Source organism: Pipistrellus kuhlii, unplaced genomic scaffold (genome assembly GCF_014108245.1).
Source record: "Pipistrellus kuhlii isolate mPipKuh1 unplaced genomic scaffold, mPipKuh1.p scaffold_m20_p_9, whole genome shotgun sequence".
Lineage (NCBI taxonomy): Eukaryota > Metazoa > Chordata > Mammalia > Chiroptera > Vespertilionidae > Pipistrellus > Pipistrellus kuhlii.
This window is the reverse complement of record NW_023425595.1, coordinates 26536219-26549033: the sequence shown is the minus strand read 5'-3', so window position 1 is coordinate 26549033 and position 12815 is coordinate 26536219. Positions and strand designations below refer to the sequence as shown.

General features: G+C 40.7%; 1 protein-coding gene across 5 annotated transcripts in view; it reads right to left on the bottom strand.

Annotated features, from left to right (window-relative positions):
• Positions 1–12815, bottom strand: part of GALNT18 (polypeptide N-acetylgalactosaminyltransferase 18) — a 283370-nt gene that overhangs the window by 63251 nt on the left and 207304 nt on the right. For all 5 annotated transcript variants that reach the window (XM_045578125.1, XM_045578124.1, XM_036426687.2 and 2 more), the window contains exon 6: positions 11066–11180. In XM_045578125.1, the coding sequence (XP_045434081.1) occupies positions 11066–11180 (115 nt within the window). The remainder of the gene's footprint in view (positions 1–11065; positions 11181–12815) is intronic.

Below are 12815 nucleotides of genomic sequence, written 5' to 3'. Positions count from 1 at the left end.
ATGACAAAAACACCAGAAGCAAAATAAAAAAATAAGTCACACAATGGGAGAAAATATTTGCAATATATATGACATGCAAAAAATTACCACCCCTAATGTTAAAGAGATTCTAAAAATAAAGAAAAGATGAACAATTCTATAGGAAAATGGGCCAAAGATATAAAAAGTTCATAGAAAAAAAATGTAAATGACCTTAATCATATGAAAAGCTGCTCAACCTAGCTCTTAATAAGAGAAATGCAAATGAAAACTACTCTGAAAGCCATTTTTTCACCTGTCAGATTGGCAAATCACTAAATATTCAATAACATAGGTTGGTTGGCTGTGAGGAAGCAGGCCCTGTCATCACTCCTGCTAGGAAAAAAAAGTATTGCCCATCTGGAGAGATATTTGATGAGGGCTAGCAAAATTACACATGCATTTGCCTTTTGACCTCACAATTCCATTTGTGGGAATCTATTAAAATGATAACCTAATAAAATGTGGAAAATATATTCACAATACTATTAATCATAGCATATGTCCTCAAAAAGGAAACTGATAGCATAAACTACAGAATGGTCACACACTGGAGTAATATGCAGCCACAGAAAAGCAATGAGAAACATATCTTTATACTACTATATAGTGATCTTCAGAAAAAATATACATCTTGAAAAAAACAAGGTAGTGAAAAGTGTGCATAGTATGCTACCATTTATCTAAGAAAGAGCTAGATGACTACTTATACATATTTTCTTATAGAGTCATGCGCCACTTAACAATGGATACATCCTGATAAATGTGTCATTAGGGGATTTCATCATTGTGTGCACATCATAGAGCGCACTTACACAAACCTGCATGGTACTGCCTTCTACACTCCTAGGTTGCCTGGTACCATCTATTGCTCCTAGGCTACAAGCCTAAACAGCACGTTACTGAACAAAACATGAGATTAAATCAAGCACAAGAGAAATTGATGCAATCCTACGCCACCTAAGACATATGACATGAGGCTGCTGACAGAGTATACAGAAACATTTTTTTATAAGTAGAAAGAGTATACTCTAAGATAAAGATAAAAAGAATAGATTAGCATACACATAAAGCAGGAACAAAGTTGTTCATTGTTATCATTACCAAGTATTATGTACTGTACATCACTGTATGTGCGATACTTTTATGTGACTGGCTATGCTGTAGGTGTGTTCACACCAGCATCACCACAAACACATGAGTGATGGGTTGAACTATGACATCATGGCTGCTATGCCACTAGGCGATAGGACTTTTTCAGCTCCATCATAATCTTATGTGATCAACATCATTTATGTGGTCCATCCTTGACAGAAAAGTCAATATGCCATACACGACTGTAGTTTTTAAAGTACAAAGTAAAACATAAAAAGTATTTTTTACAGGTGGTAAGGAAACAGGATGACAAGTGATAAAAGGTATATTTTTCTGAAGACACTGTCTTTTACAGATTTCATTTTGGAATTATGTAAGTAATAGTGACAAAAGGTTAAATATGAAAAAAAATCTATTTCTAAAAATCAAGAGCAAAATGAGACAAATGGACCTGCGTGTTTGGTCGGAAAGATAACCATACAGTGAGGAACTATTCTGGGTGACTTTAAACTGTCATTTAATAGTTTATCTCTAGTAGAATACAACCTAGACAAAAAGAAATGCAAAAAATATTAAATTGTTCGGAGACAGTTGTGTGCATACTGAGGAATAAAACAAACAAGTAAATATATTGGTATCATTAAAATGCAGAAATGTTGGCATGGGAGAAATGAAATGTAGAGACAAGATGGATAAGGTTAAGTAACAACCCAGTAGTTCTGAATTTGCACCAAAGAAATCATCACAAACACCTGGAAAATTTAATTTCCACAAAGATAATTTTTAGCTCTGACTACTGAAAAGACCTAGAAACATGGACCAAGCCAATAGCAATATGCAGCCCTGGATGGAAGTTGTAAATACCACTGCTCACTCGAAGAAAGCTGGGCTCCTTAGGGACCTGGCTGACCACTGGTCAGGAGCAGGAACTGCACAGGTGAGCCTGAAACACCTCTGCTGGCAGGGAAGCTGATCAAGAACTACTCAGAACTACTGTCAATATTCTCAATGGCCAAAGGTGAAAATTTGCAAAACAATAAGGATGTTAAATGTAATGAACTGAGATACATCAAATATATGACGACACTAAAAATGCTAAAAATGAAATGTTTCCCTTGGGAAGGTGGTGAAAAATCAATTCAATACTTTGAAAGCTGTTATAGAATTATTTATTCTGATGTTTTTAAATGAACTTGGTCGTACTTCCGAGCAACCAAAGAATAGGTGATTATGCACCAGCAGTTATTCCAGCTGATAAATGAGGAAGAAGTAAAATGAAAATGTCATCATTTTGCCATCCCTAATGAATTGTTGGATCTGGGCAATAATCAGCAATGACGGTCAGCATCACAAATGGGTAGACAGAGAGGCATCCTGTGCTATGTGATGGAATTACGAAAATACTGCCTATAAAATATTCTTGCTGCGCAATTGAACCTACATCTCTAGATATAACTACTAATTTAGAAGAAATATATGGGACAGAAGGACATGTTAAATGATGTTAGGGGAACACAATTGAGAAAATCTAGACCGTGGGAGTCTCTATAGGACAAATGGCCTGATCTTTTAAAAAATAAATTACTAGGGGGAACAAAACATGTGGAGGAGAAATACAGTAGATTAATAAACACTTGAAAAGATATGTTAACAACTGGATCTTGACTCAAGAAAGCAAATTGTATAACCAAACAAAAACTTAGGAGAGAATTGGGAAATGAACACTAAATATTTGATAGTATTAAGGAATTCGTTTCAATACTTTTAGAACAAAAATAGTGTTGTGGTCATTTTTTTTAAAAGTTCTCATCTATTTTGGATATAGATTAAAGTACTGTTCCATGATATAATATCCGGGGATAGTTTCAAAATAACTGGGGTTGGGGGAGGATTGGATTAGAGTAGAGATTAAATCCAACAGGCTATGAGTTTTAAACTGTTAAAACTGTGTGACTGATACAGAGGGATTTGTTACAGTAATCTTTCTATTTTTGCATTCATATGAAATTGTCCATAATAAAGAGGTTGTTAAAAAAATTCACTGATGATAAAATATCCAGAATATAGAGCACATTATCCTAGATATTACATTACTTGTTGTAGAGGACACTTAAACACATGTTTAAATCCCCTTCCTGTATTAGGGACCATGTAATGAGTAATATTCTTGGGCCTCTGGAAGCTGCAAGGAGGCATATATGACCAGTCCCTGTCCCTTAGAAGCTAAGGCATGGATGTATAAGTGAGGTTTAGCCAAGAGTAGGCTCTCACGCAGGACTCAGAATCCTGGTGAATATCACCAATACCTGAGGAATGGTGCTCAGTATCCAGAGGTGGGACATCTAATCATGGCAATAGTCTATTTGTTCTAAATAGACCATAGTTACCACTTGGCTTCGGCTATGGTTCCTGCTATCTAGTCTCAATTTTGGCTTGATTTCAGCATCAGCTTCTCCAGACTCCCCATTAATTATTTGAGATATCCAAGGGCCTGCGATAAATCCCTTTTCTCTTTCGGTTAGCCTGAGTCAGATTTCTTTGCTTACAATATATTGGGGGTAGATTCCTGAGTGTTATCTGAATAAAAAGTTCAGCAGGACCATAATAATATAAATTAAAGAATGTTTTAAAAAATAAATCACTATATAAACTGTATGATAGTGTACTTATACAACATATATCTACACATATAATAGATATGATCATGTTTTGTATAGTATAGATAGAACACTTCATAGTGTGCAAAGCACTTAAATCACATGTGTCAAACACAAGGCCCGCGGGCCAAATCCGTCCTGCCAGGCCTTGCAATGTGGCCCGCACCGCGCTGTCATCACTGCACTCCGCTGCGTTTCCATCACAATGACAGTTTATGACTGTTCAGTAAACCATTCGGCCCGCGATTTAGGCTGGATTTTAGATTTTGGCCCCTTCTCTGATTGAGTTCGACACCCCTAACTTAAATAGATTTCTTGTTATCTTTACTGGTAAAATAATGACTATAATATTGTGATAATAAAGTATGAGAATGAATTAACTTTTTTGGTCCACATAAACATTTTTAATCTTAAAACATTATAGGGTAATGATATCTGGCTTGCCTATAGCACTTGATTGCTGTGTGCATTTAACAGGAAAACTGTAGAGAAATATTTTTGAAAATATGTATGAAAGGCATTGCCATTGTTTCTTAGTGGATAGAGGAACCACAGATGAACCTAGTCCAGGGACTAAGACATCTCTGATCCCGGTGACTATGAAGTTTGTAAAATCTACTCCTCCCACTGTGTCCATACCTTCTTGCTTCCTTCATCCCTCAGGCCCTGTGCCATGGCCTCTGGCATTTTCCCAGGTCATGCCATGTAGAGATCCTAGATACTCCAGGGCTGTGAAAGAAGACTTTAGACAGGGGATGAAAACCCGCAGACTAGGACAATAGAAAGATGTCACCGATTTAAAATAAAGTCACTCTCTGAGGTATTGAGAAATCTCAACTGCCAATCTCTGTTTCATTGAGCTATTAGATAGGGATACCCAGATGAAGAGAACCTTTAACAATTCCTTCGTGACCACAAGGTCAAGTGTGGAGCAAGTCGGCTGGACTTTCCCTTGTGCTGGACATTGCTCAGCTTCATAGGGTGTCAGGGCAGAATCATTCACAGGGAGCTGTCCTCCACCCAGTCAGACTTATGGTGAGGCTAGGCAAGAGCAGCAATGCTGGCACTAGGACTTGGGTAACATGGGTGAGCCAAAATAAAGAGAATTATCCAGCAGATTGTAAAAGGTCATTCAGCTTGGAGGGTGAAAAGCTATTTAAAAAGCATTATAATAACAGACCATATTCTAAAGAGACAGATGATAATAAATGTTTGAAGACAGAGACTCTAAAATGCCAAGAACCCACAAGTAAGTGAAGCATAGATATCCAAAGAGTCAGTGACTTGTAGATATAACCCAGTGGGTGTCCAACAGAGAGTCCCATCTGGTCACTCTCTTCTCTGTGATATAGACCAAAGAGCCCAATCCAGTCAAGATCCATCTACATCTTGGGCAAGATGGGGAGGAGGGTCTCTTTTGTCTGAATGCCTGCTCTGAACACCAGGGTAGGCCACTGGCCCAGTTGTGATGCCAGGTTTTCCCTCCCCCTCCTACCTCTATGGTTTCTATTCCAGAAAACTGGAGACAGCTGTTATTTATTTTAAAAAAATATTTTTTATTGATTTTTTATAGAGAGAAAGGGAGAGGCCTAAGAGAGTTAGAAACATAGATGAGAGAGAAAAATCGATCAACTGTCTCCTGCACACTCCTTACTGGCTATGTGCCTGCAACCAAGGTACATGTCCTTGACCAGAACTGAACCTGGGACCCTTGAGTCCAACACTCTATCCACTGAGCCAAACTAGTTAGGGCAAACAGCTGTTGTTTATACAAAATAATTTAATTTCAAGGAATTATAAATAAGGTAGGCCAGATCAGTTTTCCTTTGTCAATTCCACATAACTAAGGAGTTGTCTCTTTCAATACCTCAAGTTTAACAAGTTTTACATTTCCCAAAGAAATCTTTATATATGTATGTGGATCTTTTGTCTTATTGAACAGATTACACAGAATACAATTTAGACTTTTCTTTATGACATGGGACTGTTATTAAGATCAACTATTGCACTGTAAACCTGGGAGTCTGCCTGGATGTTTGGTTCTGGAAGAAAGATATATATGCATATATGCATAACCCATGGGCACAAATAATAGCGTGGAGAAGGTCTGGGTTAGAGCCATGGCTCAGTGGAGAGGGAGGAAAGAAAAGGAATGGGGGTGGGGGTCATCTATAATACTGTCAACAATGAGTAAAACTAAAAAAAAAAAAAGAATTAAAATTTAAAACTGCAAGCAAAATAATTGCAAATAAATTGAGAGGGATGAATATAATAAAGGTGTTCTTTCTTCTGGGATCAAACATCCTCTTATCCTCTCATTTTATCATCTCCATTTGGAATTCTAAAATATTAGGCCCTCTACCTCAATTTTAAATGTTTCTCAACCTTTCTTTTTCTTTATCATCCTAGGCCAGTATCGGGCAAACTGCGGCTCGTGAGCCACATGCAGCTCTTTGGCCCTTTGAGTGTGGCTCTTCCACAAAATACCATGGCCTGGGTGAGTTTATTTTGAAGAAGTGGCATTAGAAGAAGTTTAAGTTTAAAACATTTGGTTCTCAAAAGAAATTTCAATCGTTGTACTGTTGATATTGGCTCTGTTCACTAATGAGCTTGCCGGCCACTGTCCTAGGCCTATTCTTCAGGTCTATTTTCCAGATTACTAATTTCTTTCCTTTATCATGTCTAACTTTTTAATACATCCATTAAGCTTTTAATTTTACGTTTAATATTTTTCATGCTTGAAATTCTATTTTACCTAATATGACTCATCTTTTTATAGTCTCTTGCTTCTTATTCATATTTTAAAGGTGTTAAAATTTTTATTTAAATATATTAAACAACTTATTTTATATCATGTGCCTGATAGATTCAATATATGAAGACTTTGTGGATCAAATTTGGCTGTCCAATGCTTTTGTTGGTATTTGCTCTGGGTGCTTTCTTTTATCCCTATCTGTGTGTGTGTGTGTGTGTGTGTGTGTGTGTGTGTGGTTTTAAGTGACTGCATATCCCTTGGAACTCTAGCTGTGGGAAGTCTGTGGCCTGAGTTAAAGGGCTCTTTCCCCAGAGAGGACTTATATACACTTTGCAGATGCCTAAGAATTTCCAACAACATTAAGCTAAATACTATTCTTGAGGTTTTCTGGACTAGGAAGTATTTTGATTTTAAGTTATAAATCCCAGGGAAAGATTCATAGAGGACAATTTTTTCCTATCTTCCCAGCAGAAGATTGAGAGGGTGAGGATGGGAGTATCTCTAATTCATCTTTATACTGAGATCATTGGCCTATGGAATCCCAGCTTCATGGGAGTTGTGTGTGTGTGTGTGTGTGTGTGTGTGTGTGTGTGTGTGTGTGGAGAGAGAGAGAGAGAGAGAGAGAGAGAGAGAGAGAGAGAGAGAGAGGAAGGATATGTTGTTACATTCTTTATCTTGGGAGAACCTTAGGCTTTGTATTCTGTTCCTGTACTATATGAAAATGAGAAAACAATCCTGAAGTCACCAGATTCTTCAAATAGAACAGACTCAGGCTTTCTCTCGGTTCCTACTTTCCCTTAAGTACTGGTCTCTGTATTAGTTTCCTTGGGCTTTGATAACAAAGTACCATAAGCTGGGTCACCTGAAAACCCAAAAATGTATTCTCTCACAGTTCCAGAGGCTAGAAGTCTAAAATCAGGTATTGGCCATGCTCCCTCCAAAACTTGGAGAGAAGAAACCGTCCTTGAAAGAAGGATCCTTCTTTTAGCTTCTGGTGGCCTTAGGCATTCCTTGGCTTGTGCCTCCATCTTCTCGTGGCCACCTTCCCTGTGTGTCTCTCATACAAACCCTGTAATGTTGGATTAGGGTCCATCCTAAATCACTTCACCTTAAGCTAATTACATCTGCAAAGTCTCTGTTTCCAAATAAGATCATATTCACAGGTACAAGGGGTTAGAACTTCGGCATATTTTTAAGGGGGTGCAATTCCACTCATAACATTTGCCTAACAATTTCTTAATTCCTTGCCAGTCCTCAAACACTTTCTTATATATCCTAGCACTTTCATAACCGTCACTTATATAATCGTTATGAATTCTACACAACATCAGCTCTTATTTCCCACTCTTTTCATTCTGCTTGGCCATAGCAGCTCTTTGCCTTCTCCCACTAAGTTGTGGACTTAAAAATCGTAAGTTTAAAAAAAAAACATATCAGAAATGATTGCAAGGTAAGAATAAGGCTTTAAATGGGAACTCAGCAGACAGGATAATGAATAAAGTAGAAGGTAATTGCTGCAAGGACATTGTAATACCTTTTTTTTATGTTATAAGGGCTTTTATCTCTAGATCTCTGTGGTATATCTATCTAGCTTTTCAAATAATAAAAACCTGGGGTTGAACCCTTTCTCTACATCTTAGAAATTGTATGACCTTGAGATGATATGTAAGCTCTTAATTTCACAATTTCATCATCTGAAAAAAGGAATATTATAATAGCAGCTACTTCTGAGAGTGTTTTATAGATGGATGGCATAAGTAAAGTGCCTAGCACAATCGCTGGCACAAAGCAGGTACTGAATAACTGTGCAAATGACACTACTTCTGTGTTTCAGATGGGTAAGGACCTTGAATAATGAACTCTGACTAAATGAGGTGAGAAAAGCAATGTCTGTCATTTTCATACACAATCCTATGGGGTAATTGACGGGAAATCCTAGAAGAGGAAAGTGAGGTTCAGACGTGTTAACTCATAAAACATGAAAGAAAAACACTAACGACCACCCAAAATGTGGAAGTCTATTTTAGAGATTCTCAGCAGTTCTGTATTCTTCTTCTTCTTTTTTTTTTAAAAATATATTTTATTGATTTTTTACAGAGAGGAAGGGAGAGAGATAGAGAGCTAGAAATGTCGATGAGAGAGAAACATTGACCAGCTGCCTCTTGCACACCCCCTATCAGGGATGTGCCCGCAACCAATATACATGCCCTTGCCCGGAATTGAACCTGGGACCTTTCAGTCCACAGATCGACGCTCTACCACTGAGCCAAACCGGCTTCGGCTGTATTCTTCTTTAAAAAAAAAAAAATTTTATTGACTTTTCACAGAGAGGAAGGTAGAGTGATAGAGAGTTAGAAACATCAATGAGAGAGAAACATCAATCAGCTGCCTCCTGCACACCTACTGGGTACATGCAACTAAGGTACATGCCCTTGACCAGAATCGAACCTGGGACCTTTCAGTCCACAGACTGAATGAAGCTCTATCCACTGAGCTAAACCGGTTTTGGCAGTTTTGTGTTCTTTACAAAGGGAACTAGAATGCAAATGAACTAGCCCCACCTTTGTTCTCAGCTCTGACAGCTAACAAGTTGCTGGGTCCATGCTTTAAAAGCCACCTTTCCTTCAACTCCGATGATACTTCATCTCCATAAAGTAGGAGGGAAAAGATGAAGGAAAAACCAGCCAGGCAACATTTTGCACTATATTTTACACCCTGAACACGGAAGCACTCAAAGATTTTTAACAAGTATTTGAAAGGCTTACCTAGGCCCATGCTCAGAACAGCTTTATAACCTAGGCAAGGGGAAGCCTGAAATCTCCAATCACTCCCATTGACTCACCGACGTGTTGGAAGCAGAGTTCACAAATCTAATTCCTTCCTCCGTTCCAGATATTTTTACCCAGAAAGCATATGTGACTAGAGGCTAACCTGCTCGCTCAGCCAATTCCTGGCAGCAACTCCTAGTGAAAAATATAATGTTTGGGGGCAAGCACTTATCCAGGAGTGATACTGAAATGAGATGGTAAGGACACAAGTGGTGGATAAATGACCAGTGTAGAGAGAGCTTTAAAAATGAGGTGATTATGCAGGCACTGTCCCCTCTATGAATATATTAGCTCCCCAATAAGCCCGTGCATTTGACTGCCTCTAAAGCACTGTCTCAGGCTCAGGGAATACAGTTGTCAGGAAGTGTTTTCTAAGCTCTTCTTCAGAGAAGCTGCTCCTACTGCCAGGCCTCAAAGTCCTAGTGTTCAGTCTGGGCAACAGGTTCAGCTCACAAAGTGCCTGTCAGGCCACTGCAGGTGATGTGAGATGCCCAGTCTCCCCTCAGGGCACGTTGGAGGATGTGCAGGGCCAGGAGACTGTCCAATGGGTGGAAGGGCTAAGGGGGTCAGAGTTGAAAAGGAAGGTATGTCAAAGCTGGAGTCCTTGAGTGGGAACTGAGTATTAGAAACTGGAGATAACAGGTATAGACAGACACTAAGGCCAAAGGTGTCAGAGTGGATCACCAGGTATCGGTGCAGTGTGCATGGGGGGCTGACAGTGAGGAGGTACATTTTGATTGCCATGAACACTAGTAGGTCTTCTCCAAAGACTGGCAAGCTTGCAGTGCATGGATGTGTCAGGCTGCTTAAAGATCCCCATGGAGAGGACAGTGGGGACCAGTGAAGGGACCAATCACAGCTTGAAAGTTGGTTTTTCATAGGACCACAACCTAGATAGAGACATGGGCCTTCCCCTAGGACCAGGTCCTGTGTTGTATCCATCATCCCATTCTTGCCAACCATCAGGGGACCTGTGCATCCCATCAGACATGGGGAGGGGTTCGTTTTGGAATTATCTTTTCATGGGCCAAGGAAAGGGGAAGAGCCCAGGAAATGTTTCTCTAGGACGAGAAATTAAATGGTGTGTATTGAGGGTTCACACCTTGCAGTGATAGCTATGAAGGGCCCTATGCTTTGAGGTGGGATTGGGGCCACCTTCAGAAAATAGTTTGAGGCATGAACTGGCTTGAGGGTCGACCAGCATGGAATGTTTTGCTGTTTATACTCCATGAGTTTATTTCCCTGTAGCTCTCTCTTGACAAAGTCTTTAGGAAAGGTCTGTAGGCCACTATGAAGGAGACAGAGAACATCAGAGTGAGAGATCCCAAGGGGAGGTAACTCTGAGGGTCAGTCTTGTTCATCCAGCCTTTGATGCCTGCACCTGAGCACAACTTTGCTCACCTCGGAGGAGCATATGTTTGATTTTAACAAAGAGGTTGTTCCTTTGAGTTGGGAGCTCAACTCTTCTATGTCCACACCCCTAACCATGAAGTTTCTGATGTCATTTTCTTCCTAAAAATTCTGTAGATCCCATCCTGTGTCTCTATCTCATTCCAATCAGCGTTGATTGCATACAGATAGACCAAGCATAGTGAATGGACATTCGGAATCAGTACATGACCCTCAACCTTGAGCCCCATTTCTCCACCAGCTAGATTCATCCACCCTTTGGGGAGCTGAGCCAAGCCCTATGGGTGAGAATCCCTGCTCACCCTGATCCCGAGCTCGACGTTCTCGCCTCCATAGACCTCCATGCCTTCGTCCAGTAAGCCAATCTCCTGGAAGTACTGGCGGTCCACAATGAAGCAGCCAATGAGGGCAGGGCTCCTGCAGGGGTGAGGGGAGATGGGCCAGGTTAGTAGAGGAGCTGTCTCATGGTTCTGCCAAGGGAGTGAGAGCAGTGGTACCTTACAACTAGGAGGAGCTGGTCCTTTTCCTTCCTTTGCTGCCAAAGCTGGTGCAGAGATCATTCTCTGAGTGACCCTCCCAGGTCTACCCTCACCAGCTGCCTCAAGGAGGCTATTTCAGCAGGGTTGCAGCAGCCAGCTCCTGTCCCAGGACCAGCCATCAGTCCCCCTGGTGCTTGCATTTGTGTTAGCACACAGAAGTGGTGTTCAGCCTGCCAGTCTGAGTTGAACGTCTGTATCTATAGCTGCCTTGGTCCCTGAACTTTGAACTGCACAGCCAGTCTCTGTTTTTACCCGGGTACTCTGCCAACTTTCCCACCCTTCCCCAACTTGGGTTCTGCATGCCAGCCTTGGTCCACTTAGAAAAGTTAGCTGGGGCTTTGGCTAGCATGGTAAATAATTTGGATTTTATCTATAGATAAAGGAGTGTCCATGAGAAATTTTAAGTAGACAGTGATATGAGCAGATATGAGTTTTTAAAGATCTGTGTTTTAATCCTCAGGCAACTGAGGGAAGTCAGGTTGTAGGAGACTGGATGGAAATTAGGAATCCAGTTAGGAAGCTTGTTGCTATATCCAGGTAGCCCTGGAAATGATGAGGACCTGGGCCAAGAGTGGAGATAGGGATTGTCTAAAGACATATTTTACTATAAAATCAGCAGAAATTTGAAATAGATAAACTATGAAGGTAAAAGCAAGGGAGTAATCTGAATGGCAGCTGGCTTTCTGGCTTGGGTGATGGTGGGGTGGGGTCACAGAAAAGAAGCTGGCTTCAGAAGCAAGTATTCCTTTCTGGGAACACTGATCTAATGTGCCCGTGGGACTCTGCAGAGAGACATCCAACAGATAGAACACCTGGTCTATCAGAATTCAGCATGGTTCTTAGGCTGGAGCTACACACCCACAGTTAGTAGGTCCAGCAGCTGGAAGGACTTTCCTTGGTGAGCATGAGCGTGGGCTCACCGGCTGTGTGTGGATACCCAGCACGGAACTTTACCAGGAGTGACCCATGTTAGGTCAATCAGCATGAGGGTGTGTGGGCTGCTTCTCTGCTGGGAGCAATGACTCTGCATTGTTCCACTGCACACAGCTACCATTTCTAGTCCTTGAGTGGCAACCTATCAGCTGGTGGCTGAAGGATGCGGAGGGAAAGAGAAAAAAAAAGAGAAATGAAGACTCTTCAGCAATGAGAAAACTGGTAGTCACATGCAAATAGACCCATCTTTGAAACTGGAAATTCATCCATGTGAGGACACAGCTATTTGGAGGGCTATGTCTTTGGAGAAGACTGATGCCAGAAGCTGCTCAGGTGGAGATGGGTATTTGGGGGTCGCTGCCCCTCTTCCTTTCAATCACAGCATTTTATTCTGACTGGCTTCACTGTCCCTAGATCACAGGTACTTAGGGTGGTCAGTCCACCTCAACCACTTCTCCTAAAGCAGAGTGAGTTCCTGCTCCGGTGGGAGATGCTTGGCCCTGGCCTTGGAAGTGAGTGCCTTGGAAAAAATCCCCGTTATGGCTGTTTCTTTGAGAGATGATCCCTAGCCTCTTTCAGC